At 39.2% G+C, this 20204-nt stretch overlaps 1 protein-coding gene across 1 annotated transcript in view; it reads left to right on the top strand.

Annotated features, from left to right (window-relative positions):
- Positions 1–20204, top strand: part of thsd7aa (thrombospondin, type I, domain containing 7Aa) — a 101547-nt gene that overhangs the window by 11177 nt on the left and 70166 nt on the right. Inside the window, exon 2 of the mRNA XM_076157061.1 lies at positions 17848–18991. Coding sequence (XP_076013176.1) covers positions 17848–18991 — 1144 coding nt within the window. The remainder of the gene's footprint in view (positions 1–17847; positions 18992–20204) is intronic.

Raw genomic sequence — 20204 nt, 5'->3', positions numbered from 1 at the left:
AAAACATGAACCGGAGTTTCCCTTTATGCTTTTAATATGTTGATTGCCTTCAGCTTGTAGATCACCAACAGCAGAAACATAGCTTCCAGGTGTGCGCTGTGGACCACATTTAAATTCAATTCAACTATGAACCTATGTGGGAGTTAAATGACAAATCCCAATAAATGATGACTCTTAGATTCCTTACGGTGGCGCTGGAGGCCAAGGCATCATTATTAGATAATGTTTATCAAATATGTTTATAGACAAGCACAATAAGGTTATTGTGCTTGTCTATAAACATATTTTATTCAGTTTTGTCAGAGTTAAAGTAAGAGAAAATTACGAGACATGGTCTTAATGTCTTCAAGTTGGGTGTCATCTGCACTGCAGTAAAAATGCATGCATTTGGATCACTCCGTAAGCATGATTTCACAGTACCTGTAAAAGCACTAAGAATGACTAGTAAACCCACCAATGCTATGTGACCCCAAATTATCACCAGCAATACAATGCATTGCCCCTTTGACATTTTAAATACCTATTCTTACTCCATTTCCTCTAAATCGTCTAAATTTACTATCCTCTCTGAGAAAACCTTAGCACTTCCAAATTGTTTTAGACAATTCTCTCCACACAATCAAACACGGACATGTGGTCAGTATTGGAAGAACATATGAACAGGTAAATTTGTCACAGAAAGATTGCAGAGTTGAGGGGATTGACAATTTCAAAGGCATCTTTGTACAGAATTAGCTTCAGGCATCCTGGATTCTCATTGAAGAACTAGTAGGACTTTAAGTTTTGACCATCACCAACAAAATCACAAGAGGCTGTTTCACAGGACCAAAGTGACTTTGAATGCTTCAATAATTCTGATTCTAATAACCTCTTTACTGTTTGTTTCACTGGTATGTAGTAAGCAAACCTTTGTGTCATATTTTCATCATTCCCAAGTGTTACTTTTTTAGGCTCTGTATAGTTGAAGATCTTTTTGAACATCTGAGCTCTTGAATATGTTGTTTTCTGTGGTCCCTGGTGAGTGACCGAGAATCAAAATCTTAAATGCAATCACAGATTCTGTCTATATGAAGATTGGCAATTGATAAGCAATAGTATCATCTGTTAGACCCATGTCGTTTTTTTGCAAACATAGTTTACTCAAAGTGTAATCTTGTCCCAACTCATGCACATTTTGCACCTCTTTGCATCTTTTTCATGTCACTTATGCAAGTTCAAAAGAGTTCAGCAAAAGCACCAAACTAATCAAACTCTGGTTAGGCGGCTGCAACATATATACCCTCGGTCACAAACAGAACAATATAATAAAGTTGTTTTTAGAAGTAATTGTTGGCTTTCCAGTACTGCAGATGGCAATTTGCTGTGTTACCATCTCTCATCTCCATGCGCAGGAACATTCAGTGTTCAATCATCACAGAGTCGTGCATTACGTGAACCATCAACGCTGAACTATGTACTCGCGTGATAATTTGTCCAATGAAAGAACAGAAACAAACTCTACTTCTCAGTGAGGGGAGGGGACGAAGCTAATCTAAATTTGAATTCAAACACGTTATTTAGTTCAAGTGTTTATTTTCATGGGAATGTAAAACTTAAAAATTAATTTGATCAAAAAAAAAAACAAGTCATGAACAGCGTTGGCACAGATGATCAACTCTCTATATTGAGAAAGGCTGGGTGACTCAGAGAAAAGTAAAATTGTGATTTTAGTGACACATTTGCAATTTATTTTTGCATTTGATTTGCTGTTATATTTTATACGTTAAGCTTTTGTCGAACATAGAAGAATTATCACAAATCCTGTGACTGTGAAATTACATAAATAAAGTAATGATAAATAATATAGATCTTATCATACAAACCATACACCTAAAAGTAGTATCAAAGACAAAGTGGCAAAAATAACACTGACGACAAACAGAAAGAGAGAGAGAGGTACGCTTATCAGTTGGTTTTAAAAACTTTGATCCATTATCAGTGCACGTCAGGTCCTCTTCTTTCAGACAGCAGTTTGTCATGCTTACCAATCACAGTCTGATTAAGCAAGTCTGATTATAAAAATATATATTTAATATAATTGTATAAATTATATATTCAATGTAATTATATATATATGTGTGTAATTATTTTACATGATGGATTTTCTAAAGATTGTAGTGCGGTTGTTGGCTGAGTTTCTAGCTTGTGGTCTAGATACCCACTGCATGGGACTGATGACCAGAAGTTGACGGAGGAAAGGTTTGTTAGATCACAAATCAGGTCAGGGTCAGCTGGAGGTTGAGACATCCACTCTCCGAAAGGAGAGTGGATTTGTAAGGAAGAAACAGCTTGTTGAAAAGCTCTTAATGGTGATTAGACCAATCCTCTGGCACGTTTCTAAGGGATAATCAAGCCACACGGAGAACATGAGTTGACCACAAGGAAAGGATTTTTCTGAGTGACTGATCAGAGCAGGACAGCACTGCTAATCACAGACTGTGGATTATTTGGACAGCAGGCCTCAGCAGGTCTCACCTTTGGGTTCAATGATTAAACAGTTTTATTGATTCCATATGAAGTGACATTAAGAAAAGGCAACTTTGTTTCCCTCCATGCTAGAGTATATATATATATATATATATATATATATATATATATATATACAACCAGGTCAAGTCAGGATTCTCAGCAATAAAGTTCCTTCACAAGTGCAGCATAAGTAACTGTGGAGATAGCATGCGAACAGAAGTAAGTCAGCTTTGTGACATTGAAATATAAATGTTACTTTAGCTTCTCCATTGCTGATATCCACTTTGTTACACATAGAATTGTGTTCATGAGATTGGATGGGTATTTCAAACTGTACCTTTGCAAGAAAAGCATGCTGTGTCAAAATTCACAACATTTGAAATCCTAACCCAGCCTAGAGTTCTCAAGGAAGACGAGGAGAAACGCTCAAAAAAATGTATCAGGGAAAGGAAGAAACATTGAGAGAGGCAATTCATAGACAATTTCCCTATCCCTAAAAATATGAAAAAGTCCTGAGAGAGAAAGAAAAAGAGAGAGAGTGAGTGAGAGAGATCTTGGGACCAGCATCTCTTTTTGCAATAGTGAGCAGACCCGCCTGTTAAGACCTTGGAGCACATGCAGGAACATAAGCGGTTATAAGATAAGTTAGACAAAACAAATTGAGGCCATGCAATAGTATGTTAGTTATAAGTATGACATTGAAATTGGCCCTGGCGTTAACAGGAAAACAGTGTAGCGATGATAAATTTGGAGTGAGATGTTTTAGTCAGGACTCATGCTGCAGTGTTTTGAACCAGCTGCAGTTTTTTTAAGAGCAGTGGAGCTCAAGTAGGAGAAAAGAACATTGCAATACTCCAGTGTAGAAGTAACAAACGCATGATGAAGACCACTCTCTAGCTCTTGGTCAGTCTAGTCCTTCTTGCATGAAGTCCAAACGCATAGAGGTTTTTTCGAAGTGGTCAGGACACGTTCTTTGAAGGGCATTATGGGTTTTCCAAATGAAGCCGCATGTTGAGCTGAAGATGTAGCTTCTACCTCCCATACTCCCTGGAATGAGGACGCAGGGGTGCCTTCTACCACAAAGCTTCTTTTCTTACAGTCACACTGGGCATTCCGCTATCATGGCCCTTGGGGTTCGGGTTTATTCTAAGTTACATTTCCTTCCCGTTGCCATAGTCCTACAGCCATCTAATATGGGGTCTAATGTGTCAACCCAGTAAATGCTGCAGGTTTCTATCTGCCAGGATTTAAAGTCTTGGCTTGAATGGAGTCAGGGCCATTCTCATACACATGTGGAGGTGCTTATTTGTGAGCCTGGAACAATATTTAGTTTTTATTAAGTTCATCGTTGAGAAAGCTGACATTTGGAGCCATAAAGTGTATGAATGTTCAAAACCTTTATGTTTTGTTTCATAATGCCGTTTTACATAGGTACTTTTAATACGTGCCACCATCTCTGAACATATGAGACACACTGGTTTAGTGCTCTCAGTGGGAAGTATGAACAGAAATGACTCTGTCCATTCTGGATTAAATGCTCTATTTTCGCTGTCCACTTTTCTTTTGCCATTTTTTCTCACTTTCTCCGGCTCAGTGGTCTGTTTATCTCTCTTTGTTTTTACATTACATTACGATCATTTGGCAGACGCTTTTATCTAAAGCGACTTACATTACATTACCACCCTTCGCAGAGGGGGGAGCAATTGAGTGTTCGGTGGCTTGCTCAGGGGCACCTCGGCAGGGACTCGAACCGGCGACCCTCCGGTTTCCAAGCGGAAGCACTACCCACTGAGCCACTGCCTCCCTTCTCTTACTTGTGTCACTCTTTCTTTTTCTTTCTTCCATCTTTAACTTGCCTTTAACTTGCTCACTTGTCTGCACTGTATAGTTGCAATGTTTGCTGCCTGGAATACACTACTTGTTGAGTAGTATCACGTGGTATGGCTTAACTTGCATGCAATTGGTCTGGGCGTTTTCCCTCGCTAAACCATTACCGTAAAAAACTACAAAAGCGGCGCCAGTTAAGATAGAAGTGCCCCATCTTTAAATCAGAACCTTCTGTTTTGGCTGTAGGTCCGGGTCGGTATGGGGTGGCTTCTGGGTCCGGACCCAGACCGTGGTCCGCCTCTTCGTCACCTAGCGTCTAATCCCTCTGTGAGGTTATTCTGCTGATAAATCACTCCCCATTGCTGATCTCTGCAGGGGTAACAAATACACATTGACATGACATATATTACGTTTCATCATCATACTGCAGTGGTTTTGGTTTTGGTCCAACATCCATGACACCAGAAAATTCTTTCTCTTCTTCCTGGGTTTCTGCTTGATCTTTGTACAACCTGGGTTTCAAGTCGTCCATTCTCTCTAGAATTTGTTTTACTAAAAGTTAGACTGGGCAGTAGCTTGCAGGTATCATACCACAACGTGGTGAATTTCACTAGGTCTCGTATGGTTCTTTCAATGGACACTGATCCCTTGTGCTCTTGATATCCCTAAACTCGTTTCACTATCCCAGGTACGGAGCTTAACATCACCAAGGGGTGTATGTCCCGTATTACTCTTAATCAAAATATTGCTGGTTTTTATAGGACCATTAGGAAACCTTCTCTTATATGCTTGTCATTTCTGAAACAAGTTGTTTCTTTATACTGTCCCATATCATGTGAGGCAGTGTTTAAAAATATTTTCCCCGGGTTTATTTCTTCCTCTGACCTCACACAGAGGGATGCATATTCCACTGTTCATCCTCCTTCTCTTGCCATTTCCATCAGATTGTCATACATGACTTGATCTTCTCTCAACAGTGCCGGAAAAAGGTACACAGTGAAGGTAGGCTCTGTAGGAGTAAATAGTGTTTATTCATTGGGGTTTGTAACGGCTTGCTCTTGTCTCTCATCAAATGCCTTCTTTAATCTCAACTTTGAGGAGTTGTGGCCTAGTCCAGTATTTTCCCTGGTGGTTCCTCTGTGAAACCGTTTCACCTAGCTATTCTCCTTTTTCCTCAAGGGGTCTTGTTGAGAAGGCACATACATTTTATTCTTTTCGTTGCAACTCCTATCAACTTAAGTTTATCTCATTCCGATACATATTTGACGGTTAGATCATTGGGTTTACCCAAACTGTTCCCATGCAGATTTGAAATACTCCTCCCATAGGAGGTACTGTTAGCTTCATTTTCCGGCACTCGTATTTCCTGGGTTTCCAGGAGTGGTGTAGGGCGACAGATACTTCCATACCCAGAGTGGTGTCCATGGTTTTCGGTTACCTGCCCTGGACATTGGTAGTTTGGTAGATACCCTCTCTTCTGGCTTTCTACTTATTTCACTGGTCTCCCCACTCCTCTTAGTAATGGTTGAAGTTGTGGGAGTTGATCCTGTGGTAACGCTCTTCCCAGTTAGGCAGTTGTGGTCAATGTCGGGTGTACCGTTACTGGGCCCCAAGATGTCAGGCTTTTGCCTCATTCATATTAAGCCATCTCAATGTGCTCAACCTGCAGCTTCAGGGGCGGACAATTAGTCATTGTTACAGCATGGTGACCAAGCAAGGCAGCGATATTTCCTCAATGCAGTGTTATCAAGAACCAAAACAAAATACAGGCACCGTAAGACTGTATAACTGTATGTTGTGAATTAACAATAGCCTTTAAATTGGGAAACATATGTGTTCCTCTTCAGATATTAAATCAACCTATATTTCATCAGAACCTTTATCCAACTTAACTGCAGAGATAGGAATAGGCTATGTGACTCAGCACAGAGGACGGTGAAATATTAATAGTGCTCAATGCTCTAGGAAGGCATTTATTAACGTTCTCCTATCATAAATGTCAAGGTTCCCCTCTTTGATAAATTTAGGCATTAATACTAATACTGATGCCTAGACAGGAATAAGAAATGTGAGGAACTGTATTGCTGTGGGGCTGATGGATCATCAAGCTCTGAGTGCCAGCCGACCTCGACCTTATCAGCACACCCAAGGCCCAACTACACTGAAGTTAATCTGTTAAGATTTTCTATGAGAAATAGCAGTCCCAAAGGAAGAGGCTGCAATTCATAGCAATTGTATGTGGAGAGAGAAAAAAAAGATGACATCAGAGATGAGATAGCAATGTGCCTGTAGGAAAACCTGCCCTTTTAGATGAAAAATCAAAAGGGTCCAGGAAGTGGAGAGACTAACATGATTGGTGATCAGGCTGTGGAACATGGAGAGAGAGACTCACTTAGGGTAGAGGGAGATGAAATCAGTGTGGTGAAGGCAAAGTGATGGGAAAAGGAAGTTTACCAGGAGTGTTTGGTTATTGGCAAGTAGTTGCCCTAAAGCATAAATCTGAGTCGTTCTTCTTTATTTGTTCCTGTTGTTTTCTAACGAAGGACTTTGTGTTTCAAGAAGCAAATAAAACCCCCAGTTGTTAAACATAGTTATTATTGTTATTATTAGCTGACAGAAATGAAGGCAGCATCCAGATAATAAGTGTGCATGTTGATGCAAGGTATAACTTCAAGTCCCATCATCAGAAATCATTGTCCAAATCCATTAGTATAGTACCACTATCTTTTTGTCTTAATTATGCGCTAGTAGTGATCCATATTGGTAGATTATTAAATCTGTAGAACTATTACCAAATTAGCCTTAATGTGAATACAAATCTTCCTTTAGCTGCAATGTATGAGAGATTAGAGAGACGTGAAAAGGCCTTTTCTGCACACTAGTGGGGAACAAAGGGTACTGTGTATATGTGTGTGTGGCAGGGTTTTTAAATGTCACTGGGACTGAGTTTAGATGAGACAAAGAAGAAGAGGAGGAGGAGGAGGGTATGATGGGTACATAGTGGGGTACTGAGGCTCAATTTAAGAAGCATAAAACACAGAGGTGACTCGTAGATCATTTCAGAATGAAATGAAGAGATGGTGATAAATATAGATACTAATAGAAGCATTCTAATTTTGTCACGTTTCTATAAAAATGCTAAATAATAAAGGTATTAGGAACTAATCATACATCACTGTTATCTCATACATACATACATGCACGTATATATATATATCAACATATTTAATTATTTTAGATTCACACAATCTAAACACTTTGGAATACTAGCAACCAATGCAATCAAGTAAGCAATTGGAATGCAAAACCTAGATACATGATAATGACCCCAGTAGTTTTTTTAATTGGAATAAAGCAAAAAAGACACACATAAGTATGTGAATATTCATCAACACGTTTGTAGTGTTTAAAGTACCATCTGGTGGAAATTTACAACTTAAAATTACACACAAATGCCTGTATCTTAAACATTAGACGTTAATAACAACTTTATAATAACAAGTCTGAGCGACTTCAACTGTCCCGATCTCATTAAAGGTTAATACAATACAATCATTTGGAATTCCCTTGGAATTAAAAATAGTTTTTTAATTCAATTAATGGAATGGTGCCTCTAATGAAATTCCTTTGAAGGAAATATGGAAACATTGTCCGGTCTTAATTGTGTTTCTTGTTATATTTGATTTTAAATGTTTGGTATTTAACAAAGGCAAGCAAAAACAGAGAACACAACTAAATGCACATACAGACATAAATTGCCCATTTTATATTTAAGTTTTAATATCACATTTTTGTGTAGAGAAACCGAAGAAAGGAGAGGAAATGCACAGAAATTAAAGCCATTCCAGTCTTATGTTTGCTCAGTTGTGAAGGTGAACCAGTCAAGCCTTTGACTCCACCCTCATTCTATTTGCAAATCAAAATTTGAGGCTGGATTGTTGAGAAACTTGGATTGTTGAGAAACTTCATCTTCTGTGGCTGAAAGTAACAGTTTTATTTTGATGCAAGAACTGTTTGGTTCAATTAGACGACCTCTGTTAAAACCTCAGCCTGTAAGATGGAGTGGAGTGATAAACAGATTCCACCAATATCAGGAGATAAAGAGATATGCTAAATTACCACGAGCTATTTTACCACGCGCTTAATGTATGGATTCTTATTAGGATGTTATTAAGTTATACCCTTTTAAAGCGTTACATTGTGCATAAATGTTTTTTTCTGGGTGAATTAAAGCTTAGAGTTCCAGATTTTAGAAGGAAAGATGTGAAAGACAACTATGCAAAACCATTATGATATATATAGTATCAACAATAACATGTTGACGGTAAACTCATAATTATCAAGCACCGCTTTGGGCATGATTGTGCATTTTTCACAACTAGCAACAATCAAAGTGTGATGCCTATATACGGAACTAAGCAGGAAGAACTCACCATTCTCTGTCTGTTGAATACCAATGATCACTAATTGTATAGACAAACTGCATAAGAAGGCCACAAGACACTTTCTGCCAACCCCTGTATTGTACTCAGAAGAGCTACTGATGTCCTTGATTTCTATTTACAGACATTTAGATTTAATAAGTAATCACTCAACAATAAATACAAATTCGTAGCCCATTCAGTTGTGGAAATCACACTGAGATCTCCCCATCCTCCCAATACATCAATGAAAGCTACACTCATAAAAGAAAAAGTATTTTCAACATTATTCATTTATTAACATGGACAAGCTACATTACGTGCCTCTTTCGGCATACACATAGAATTATAGCAGCACACTTGTCTTTGTTTTACCATCCTCATCACCTTCAATTAAAACTTTCATGCTGTTGGCTCCCTTTCTCCTGGAGAAGGCTGTGTAGAGCTGACCATGAGTGAACCCAGGCTGTGGAGAGTAGATGTCAACACAATTCACATTCTCTTGACCCTGACCCTTGTTATTGGTTGCTGCTGGTTAAAGGTAAAGGGAAGCGCATCATCTGGCAGTCAATCACCCTGTCCATCAGCTGCACCACCACCACCTTGTGCCGCTATTGAGAATTCAATCAGGCTGGCTGCAGGTTCTTTAGCAGCATGAGTGGAGCTCCTATTTTCGTTTTTAGTTTATAATCAGTTTTTCCAGAGGGCGTCAATGAGTTAAGGAAGTTGAAAGGCAGTTAACCCTTGTGATTGTCATCCAGAACTGAGTCAGCTGAAAGTAGGCTTTATTTTCTCTGTGAAACACAGCCAAGCACATGTTGTCGATGTCTCTTTTATCCTTTTACAGAGTGTATATTGTGCTTTGAGAAAGTTTTGTTGTCACCAAATACATCCTGGAGGTCAAGGACGGTCTTAAAAATTAGTTTTCAGATCCTTCAAGTCTTTTGGAGAAATATGGACCGGAACTCTCGTGGTTCAATTTCACCACTGTGATTACCTGAAAAAAAGGGCTTTCCTGCCTCCCGGGGGAATTTAGAATAAATTTTTTTTTTTCTGTTTTGCTTAAGATAAAGCAACTCCACAATTTGTCTTTGTTCTTCTGTATTCTTCTCCTCAAGAACCTGAGGCTTTTGATCCTCTGTGGGTTCTCTTGGCTGTGGCATGTCATTGTGGTTTGACAGACTTGCTCCCATTTGGGTAGTTCATTAGATCAAGATTCTTTATTGTCATTGAACATGCAATAAACGATTAAATCCCATACATTTGAAATTTAACTTGCACCCCCTCTTACACATCACACACACAAACACTTGCATGGCCTTGCTCACGGGCACCTCAGCAGTGCCCTGGAGGCAAACTGGCAACTCACCAGCTACCAGTCCACTTTCTTGGTCCACAGGAGAGACTCGAACCATCCTCATCCTCATCCTCAGCTGTAAGCAGCGTTGCCAACCCCTTCACTAAGGAAAGTAGCTATCTGCTGTCCTAAAAGTCGCTAAATGATGTCATCGCCTCATTTACGTAGTTGGCAATTTGCATGTAATTGTATTGGATGCTGTAGGAGTGAGGAATAACGTTGTGGAGTGTAGGTCTCCTCTCTGCGCCGACTGCAGCTGGGACTGCTGCGCGAGGCTGCTGTGAGACTGACTGTCTGTGAGTGCTTGGAACGGCGGAGGGGCTTTTGGCAGCACCCGCTGCCTGTTGAGAACACTAACTGCAGAAAGATACGTGCTTTCATGCCAGAGTCTCTAAAACACCATAAATGTCTCAGATAACACCAGGAAAAATCACTACATATGTTGCTACTTGCTTTTGAAAAAAAGTCACCAAGAGGATTTGGAAAGTCACCAGATTTAGTGAGACAGTTAAGTTAAGTCAAGCTGTAAGCAGCACCTGATTTTTGAAATCATTACATTACATTACGGTCATGGCAGACGCTTTTATCCAAAGCGACTTACATTACATTCACCACCCTTCGCAGAGGGGGGAGCAATTGAGAGTTTGGTGCCTTGCTCAGGGGCACGTAGACATGGACTCGAACCGGCAACCCTCCGGTTCCCAAGCGGAAGCTCTAACCACTGAGCTACTGCCTCCCCAATATCATCGCTAGTGCTGTCTTTTCTGCGCTTTAGGCTCTTCGTGAGAAAAAGTCATCACCTAGCTGGTGATGATTGAGGGTTGGTTGTCGTGGAGGATGATAGCAAAGGTTTCTCTGACTTTTCATGTTGTGTAGCTTGTGTCTGTCCATATGATCACACAATTATTTTCACAAGTGGAAGCACGTTGATTATGTCAACAATTTGGTAAAATGCAAATAAAACATTTTAATAATTTAAAGGGGCCATACTAAATTATGAAACAAAACTAAAACAGTTTGCACTGCGATTGAACACAAAAACCTTTGTTGAGGGGGGTGCGTGCTTTGGAATTTGCGCAGCGATCTAAATTGATATAAATTGTGGTTTCAGGCCCCTGGCCAGGCCCTGTGTATGTGTGTGTGTGTTTGTGGTTTCATGGATACTGCTGACTCTTTCAATGTTAAATGACAAATTTGGGCTCTGTGCGTACATCTGTCACGGATGGCACCACCAGCCTGACAATAGCTGTCATTAATATTTTATGTCAAAGTGTGATTTCATTGGCTGGATGGGGAATAATTGCGTTGCCCTGCAGTGATATTCTCCTGGCTAGGTTTAATGGAAAGCTGAGTTGCTCCCACAGGACCTGCTTAAAAATCTTAGACTACACTATGAAACCTGCACATACACACAATATAACTGTGGTCGAAGAAGTACTAAATATGCGCTATTGAAAAAACATTTCGTAAAATCAAAGAGTTAAAATTATACAGTAATTTCCTTCTGGATAATAAACTTTCATCTTATCTTATCTAAACATTCAGTGTGAATGATAGTGATACATTAACATGAATGTAGTTCGTCCTGGTAAATATATTTTTCAGTCCCGAAAATGTTTGAACATGTTTGAACATGAACATGTTTTAGAGAATGAAGAAACAGCCCTAAATGTATTTTAAGAGAGATGTTTGATGTTATTTCTATAACTTGAAAACCAATGTAGTTTTAATAATGCCAAAAGTATTAGTTATGGCTAAAGAAACTTGAAAACAAAAGATGAGGTTATTATATTATAATGTGGGTGATTTAGCATGAAGGGGCAAAAGCACACAAATAATGAGGAGGTAGCCATAGAAATGAGCAATGTTACTTCCAGCATCAAGGCTGTCAGCAAACACATATCCAACTTTGAAACAAAATTCATCACCTCCTCCTCTCAATAGGCACTGACTGATCCTCAAAAACAACTAAAAAAACCTCATATATATTTTGATTGTTCCTCTATAATTGCCCTTACTGAATTATCTTCAATGATTTCCTGATCTAAATCATACACTTGTCTCCTCGGTCCAATTCCAACTAGGTTGCTCAAGGAAGTCTTTATTTCAATTAGCACTTCTTTACTAAATATGATCAATCATTCTTTAGTAACAAGCTATGTACCACAGTCCTTTAAAGTAGCTGTAATTAAGCCTTGTATTAAAAAAACCTACTCTTGACCCAGGCATTCTGGCCAACTACAGGCATGTATCTAATCTTCCCTTTTTTTCCAAGATCCTGGAAAAAGCAGTTCATGTTCAGTTTGTTCATGTTAATGAATCTTCCATACACTTGAATGTTAGACAGAGCGTTCCTCAAGGTTCAGTGCTTGGACCAATACTATTCATTATATTTACATCTTTTAGGTACAATTGTCGCTCCATAGATTTTCCCTGCTATGCGGATGATACCCAACTTATTTATCCACCAGGCCAGAGTCCAGTCAATTAAATTAACTCCAAACATGCCTGAAGGACCCTGAGACACGGGATGGCCTGTAATTTTCTTCTGCTTAACTCAGACAAAACTGAGGTCATTGTGCTTGGCCCTAAACACCTTATATCCAATGAGATGGCCATCATGGATGACATTTCCTTGACTTCCCGCGCCACCATCAGACATCTAGGAGTCATCTTTGATCAGGACCTGATGTTAACGCCCACATAAAACAAATTTCAAGGAGTGCATTCTTTCACTGACGCATTATTGCAAAAAACAGGCACATTCTGTCACAGAATGATGCACAAAAACTTGTCCATGAATTTGTTACCTCGAGGCTGAACTATTAAGACTCTCCAATTGGTTCAGAATGCAGCTGCACGTGTCCGGACCAAAACTAGGGAAAGGGATCAGATTTCTCCCATTTTAGCTTTGCTGTACTGGTTTCCCATAAAATCTACAATAAAATTTAAAATATTAATTATAAAAATAGAAAAGCTGTTGTGGTGCAGACGGCAAAGAGCTCAGCAGTGTTGTCAGTAATAAGTGGCGGTATTAGACCAGGTCTGGTCTGGATCACTATCTGTACCCAACTGTTTTCTGCACATGATCGATAGGGCATTTATATTGATGATGAAGATTGTTTTCACTCCAAAACAGAGTTTTAGTTGTCCAAACATTTGGATTTAGCCATGGACTAAGCCTGCTTTTGTAAGCAATAATTCTCTACGAGAACTTTCTAATGATATATCTACATTATGAATTATATGTAGAATCTCAGATTGTTAAACTGATGTGATCAGATTTTTCCTCTGTAAATAAATAATAAAAAGTAAATGTGATAATATTATTTACACATTAAGCACATTATCTTCAAATTCTGTCCTTCACATTTGACGGCACCAGCCATCTGCCATCTTAGCTATCCTCCCTTCTGAATCAGAATCAGAATCAGAAGAGCTTTATTGCCAAGTAAGTTTTCACTGGTTGGTGCGATCAACATATAAGAGCAACAGTAAATCTATTGTGAAAAAAAACATACATTGATATATACAGAAAGTGTAACTGAATGGGTCGGAGTCCAAAGATAAATATAATATGAACCAGATGTGCAATATTCAAACTGTGCAAAAATTAAATTAAATGTGCAAGTTACAAGTTACAAATGTGCAAGTACCTATTATGAGCAGGTAAGCTGGAGCAGTGATTTTCACCCACTGTGCCTGGCTCTCGATCGCCAGGTGTGCCGTGGGAAATTATCCAACTTCACTCAATTAGTCCCAAAACGATCACGATCCGGCCCACGAGACAGACCGGTAGATCGCAGCGCAAATTTGGAATTAAGAACATTTAATTAAGAAATTGTGGTGGAAGTACCAATGCGTATTTCTTTTATCACATAGTGTAATGTATTGGGCTGTGAAAAAGAACATCTATGCCACAGTGGGTTTTTATCCCAGTCTTATCTCACAAATGTGGTTAATGCTGGTGGTGCCAAATGGTATAGTTTGCAGCCTGGGAAATAACCTGTTAATTTTATAATTTAGTAAGAGATGACTATGACTATGTCAAAGCTAATAACACATTGCAGCAAGTTCTGTACAACTGGACATTTTGCTCCATATTTGCTGTAATCGTGCTGCTGTGTGTTTTGTTTTTATGTGTTTTAAGGATCAATATGGATAGTCAACATTATAAAAACATTTCCACCGCAAACCCCACAAACTAACTGATGTTGTGTGGGGATGATGTAAATGAACATGGTCACAGTTCAGGAAATTTGAATGAAGTACTGCTTATGAAACCATAGTCTGGTGTGATTGCAGTGAGAAAGTAATTTTACCCTGATTCATCCAATTTCATCCAAAGTGAGCCAAATACACAATGCATTATGGGCTGTGCGTGTCTTGTTAACACAGGATTGTTATGCATTGGAAAGCTGAAAAAAGCATTTCACAACTTTGTTCACTTCTTCATTTCACTACACTACAGCAGAGTGTGTAAACGGAGGTTTGTCAACACGATAGAGATATCTGAAGAAATGCCGCTGCTCAGTGTGAAATGGCTCCAAGAAACTATCAAGTTTCAAGCTATTCAAGCTTCAAAGATTGTTCGTTGATTCAGGCTTTGTCAATGAGAGTCTGTCCGCATTCATATTAAAGGGGTGGTGTGATTTGGAATAAGTTACAGGCTCTATGTTTTTTTCACAGCAGCCTCTTTATGGCCGGTTTATTATACTTTCCCTATGTAATGGCAATTTTTGCTCTGTGTGAGGACGTCCAGTAGTTAATGATAATGATAATACCATATCTTTAAATTGTCTCTTTATCATGAATGTGTGTTCAACGTGTGAATACAGATAAACTGCCGGATGTTGCTTTAATTTTTTCTGCCTTTCCATTCAAAGATTCTAGTGGTCTCACACTGGTTTCCATTTGGCTATTAGGTTGTCTTAGGCTGGGCAATATGGGACAAATTATTCATCACTAAATGTTTCAGTGCTTTTGCAATATTTTATATTTCAATATCTATTGACGATGACCCACACAATTTAATGCATTGTCCTTACTGCATGGATGCTGTTTGAGGTATTGAAACCAGATTTGGTAGGTCCCCTCTTTGTGCATACTAAAATCACAGTTTGTTCTGAATCCGTTGTCTTAAACCCAAACCATCTTCATATCCATGTGTGGGTTTTTAATAAATAACAAGTCTGCTTCTATTGCTGCACCGGTCTCATTGCTTATCTACACCACTGCAGATACATTTGAAAATGTTTATCTGTCACTGTCTCATCAGCTTACCACATTTTTAGTACATTAACAACACAATTACTATCGTGATAAAACATTAAAATTCCTTTAATGCAGTCGTTCTCAAACTGTACATAAATGAAATGCGACTTAAAATGAGTTTAGCTTTTCATTCACTTAACATTTCATTTCACTAACCTTACCGATATTAGCTCTGCGTGCAGAGGGGAACTAAAAGGACAATATCTGCAGATCAGGAGGAGGAATTGAGTGCTAACGTTAGCGCAGCACGCTTCAAAATTTCAGCTGCGATTGAACGCAACATTTTATTCCGAGGTTGGGCAGTGCCCGCTTCAAAATTTGCGATCTGCCGGTCTGTCTACTAATTAAGTGAAGTTGGCTAATGTCCTACGGCACACCTGTTGAAAAACACTGGGTTAAAGCACAGGAAGCTTCATATCGTGCCAGCCTCAAAGCCGGTAAGCCGCACACAATTGGTTAAAAGCTGTGTCTCACATTAGCCAAAGAGATGGTACACATAATGTGTGGCGAGAAGGTCGCCAAACAGTTAAACTTGGTGCCACTTTCAAATGACACAGTGAGGAGAGTAGGAGCCGTGGCAGATGACGTTAGGAGGAAGACACTGATTGAACGCATTAAAAATAGTCGCTATTATTCCATCGTACTGGACAAGACTACTGATGATGCAAGTTTGGCCAATTTACTTGTTTATATCAGATATGAGCATGATGGTGCAGCTTAGGAGGACTTTCTGTTCTGTCAGGCCTATAAGAGTTATAGTTGCCAAAATGCTGTGTGTTTGAAGTACAGTTGTTTGTGTTTTTGACTGAAATGCAGTTGTTATTAATGTTCTCATATGCTGTGTGTGTTTGTGTGTGTTTATGTGTGTGTCTGTGTGTGTGTGTGTGTGTGTGTGTGTGTGTGTTTGAACATGCTGTGGGTGTAAGAGGGACTGCCCCATATAGGAGAGTTGTTCATATGAGAGAATTATAGTACCAATTTGTACAATGTGGCTGTAACTGACAAAGGTCAAAATAAATAATATTCTTATGAGCAATAAATTTGCTTACTGCAGCTGAATATGTTGGGCCTACTCTACTGTATTTTAACATCGGCCATAGTGGTGGTACTTGGAGAGAGGTGGTACCTGATGTAAAAAGTGTGAGAACCACTTCTTTAATGTTTTATCGCAATAGTAATTGTGTTGTGCTGTGCCTCAGAAATCCTAATGTTTTTTTCTATAGAGAAAACAGTTCAGCCAGATGTGTGCTGCTTGTATTGATCCAGGCCCTCTGCCTGTAGTTAAAGACAAATTCAGCCTGCTGCTTATTCCGTTCCGTTGACAGTTACTTTGCCGTTTTTCATCTACATTTAGTGAAACCATGAAGCAGTATTTAATGCAACCTTCCCATTCATCCTGTAACCACATTACATTCCTTTATTGCCTGCTGACAGTTACATGTTTGGGGAACTCACAATAAAACCTTTGCCATTCCGAATTACAGCTTTAACAAGGCAATCAAATTTGTCGCGATTTCGCTTGAAATAGAATTGGGGCTTTATGAATGCAATGTGTTCACACACAAATTGGCTCACATCAGATGTGTTGAGTTTTTGCATTTCTTCTTTTTTTTTTTCTTAGGATGGTGTTATTCAAAAGTATGAGAATTTCTCCCAAAAATCACATTGAAACTTTCACTCACCATCTGTAGTGCATTTGCTAGAAACCTCATTAGAGTGTGAGTGGTGGTGTCTGAACACAAAGGCTGACGGGACTAACATACAAGGCTCATTATATTCTGGGTTTTGTATGTCACACAAGCTCATTGTTATGTTGTTGTGTGTCACAGTCCTTCTCTATACAGGGTGATTGTTCTGATGGTCTGTGTTTCCTAATATCTATAGTTACACTATAATTGCACATAAATCCAGTGGAGGTGAAATTTTTAGTTTTATGCATTATGTGTGTACATTCATCAGTGCTGTCTTAGAAGCACTATAGATTCATGTTTGGCTTTGATTGTAATACTAATACTTTCATGCAAATATTTAAAGAGACAGGATGCTGCATTGATGGCTAGCAAATATGTGTAAATGGAGAAGTAGGGTAAATTCTACATCTTAGATGGACAGTTTCCAGTATTTTATGCTTTGATAAATGAATGAATTATATCATTCATTTATCAAAGGGTTAGGGTTAGGGTTAGAGGTTGACCACACTCTCGGATGTTTTCAACAAAATCCATTAGTCCATGTTCTTAATGATGCAGAATTTTTAAGAAAGGGGGATTGAATTTTAAAAATTTCAAAAACAGGATAGAGAAAAGGTCAAATCTATTCTTCATCTTATGGTCATATGCAAACAAACATTGTAATAATTTGGTATGCCTTAGAAATAAAGAAAAGGAGAATTTATATTTCACTTTCTCATTTCTTTTTTTCCCACTCTTATTGGCTCAACCATCTTACTCCATTCTACAGGTCCATGGGGTCGGTGTATGGGCAGTGAGTGTGGTCCCGGTGGCAGCCAGAGCAGGGCAGTATGGTGCGCCCACTCCGAAGGCTGGACCACCCTGCACACAAATTGTGACCAGGCTGAACGACCAGACAACCAGCAGAGCTGTTTCAGAGTGTGTGACTGGCACAAGGATCTGTATGACTGGCAGCTGGGTGCCTGGAACCAATGCCTCCCAGTGTCTCTGCGCAGTGCTGGTGTGCAGCGTCCTGCTGTGTGCACCCGGGCAGAAGAAGGCATCCAGACCCGTGAGGTGGATTGTGTCCAGAAGGCCAATGGGGAGCCTGCAGAGGACACAATCTGTGAATACTTTGAGCCTAAACCACGACTAGAGCAGGCCTGTCTTATCCCCTGTCCGCAGGACTGTATAGTGTCTGAATTCAGCCCCTGGACAGAATGCTCTAAAACCTGTGGGACAGGCTTACAGAATAGAATACGCTTTGTTCTGTCTCCACCGCTTTTTGGTGGGGCTGCATGTCCAAACCTGACTGAACTTCAGACATGCCAACCTGGGCCCTGTCAGGGAGGGGAGAGCATCTACAGCCTTAGGGTGGGCCCCTGGGGGCCCTGCGCTGTTCCACTACCTCGGCAAACCAGACAAGCTGAAACCCTACCCACAGAGAGTGAAAAACCAATCGGGGAAAGTGATAAAATTCAAAACCTAGGTGGTAAACTGTTCAAAGATGCTGATAAATCATCTAGACAGGGAGACAAACGGTCAAGAGAGAGTGACAAAAGGTCACAAGGAAGTGACAAACAGTCTAAAGAAGGTGATAAACTGCCAACAGAGGGTGGTAAACCAGCTGGACCCAACAGAAAATTGGGCAGGCCAGAGAGAAAACCAGAGAGACCATCCAGACAGGCGGAGAGGTCCAAACAACAGAAAAAGCATAAAAACATGCGGAAAAAAGAGAAAATGAGAAAAAAGTCACAAGAGAGATTGAGGGAACAGGGTAAGGTAAAAGATCCTGCAACCAGGGAACTCATCAAGAAGAAGAGAAACAGGAACCGTCAGAACCGCCCAGGAGGAAAGTTCTGGGATGTGCAGGTTGGCTTCCAGACAAGAGAATTCACCTGTGTGCATAAGAGTGGGAATGTTGAAGCTCTCAGGTAAGAATTAATGTTACTAAGTCATAACTCCATAGGACATCTTAAAACTTTCAAACTTTATTTGGGAGCTTATTGTTTTTTTTTGTACAAAGTGGCATCACACTTATACATAAATACAAATATGTACAAAATGTGTTTTTAGCTATATGTAAAACTGGGCACCCCAAAAGTCTAAATAGGTGTTTGTCAAATTAAAATTGCCTCTTAATCTAAATCTATTCTAGGTTCTGGACAAAATTGTTAAAATAGTCAATAAATGTTTGCCATGTCTTATAAAACTCATTTGTAAACCCTTGCAGTAGTAACTTGATATTCTTTAACTAAATACATTATTTACCTCATCAATGCAGAATGCGTTGGGGGTTTTGTTTGCTTCCGATTAAGTAATATTAGTCTAAGTCAGGGGTCTCCAACCTTTTTGCCTCGGAGAGCTACTTTAACAAAATAAAAGTGATGGAGAGCTACTCATGTTTTATATTATTTGTAACATTTATCCACATGGCTGATTCTCCACCCAAACAAGCTGAATAAGCGTCTTTTGTGTGAATATTTTCAAAATGTTGATATCCAACACTCAACACTCACATTTTGTATCAAAATGCACTTAGATTCAGCAACATAAGCTTATTTTTTTCTGTAAACATTTTCAGTGTCAAGCTCACACCAATAAATTCACATCATATTAATCTCATAAAAAACATAACATAACAACAAAATATTACTGATTTTACTATTTAACTAATACTTTACTTTTCACATTTTTCATTTTCTGTCTTTCCACATTTCACTGTGACAATATCTCTTCACATTCCCTGTAATTCAGGGAATTCCCTGTAGTTCCTATCTCATCTGTGCTTCACATGCATTCAGTCTGTTCTGATGTTAGTGAGATGACAGAGAGTGTGGTACTGTTTTCATGAGGAATTAAAATAGTGTTGGAATGTTCTTGCAGTGAAGCACGTTCTCTGTCCTACAGTTTTGGAATGTTATCTTCCGAGTGTTTTCTGTTTGGAAGAACATACACTGGATTAAGAGCCTGGGTAAAGCTTCTTTTTTCTTCCAAGTTCCAACTGAACTGTAGGACAGTTCACATGTCTCTGAAGGTTTTTTGTGGACCCTGCTCGACATGACAGCTGAATTCTGCAAATTTTGCCTTTATGTTGTCACAATTGTTAAAATGCATCCAAATGCTGCTTTTCCCCCCAGTTGTCAC

Source organism: Genypterus blacodes, unplaced genomic scaffold (assembly GCF_046128005.1).
Source record: "Genypterus blacodes isolate CSIRO-AG114 ecotype Tasmania unplaced genomic scaffold, CSIRO-AGI_Gbla_v1 ptg000072l_1, whole genome shotgun sequence".
Taxonomy (NCBI): domain Eukaryota; kingdom Metazoa; phylum Chordata; class Actinopteri; order Ophidiiformes; family Ophidiidae; genus Genypterus; species Genypterus blacodes.
This window is presented reverse-complemented; position numbering and strand designations above follow the sequence as displayed.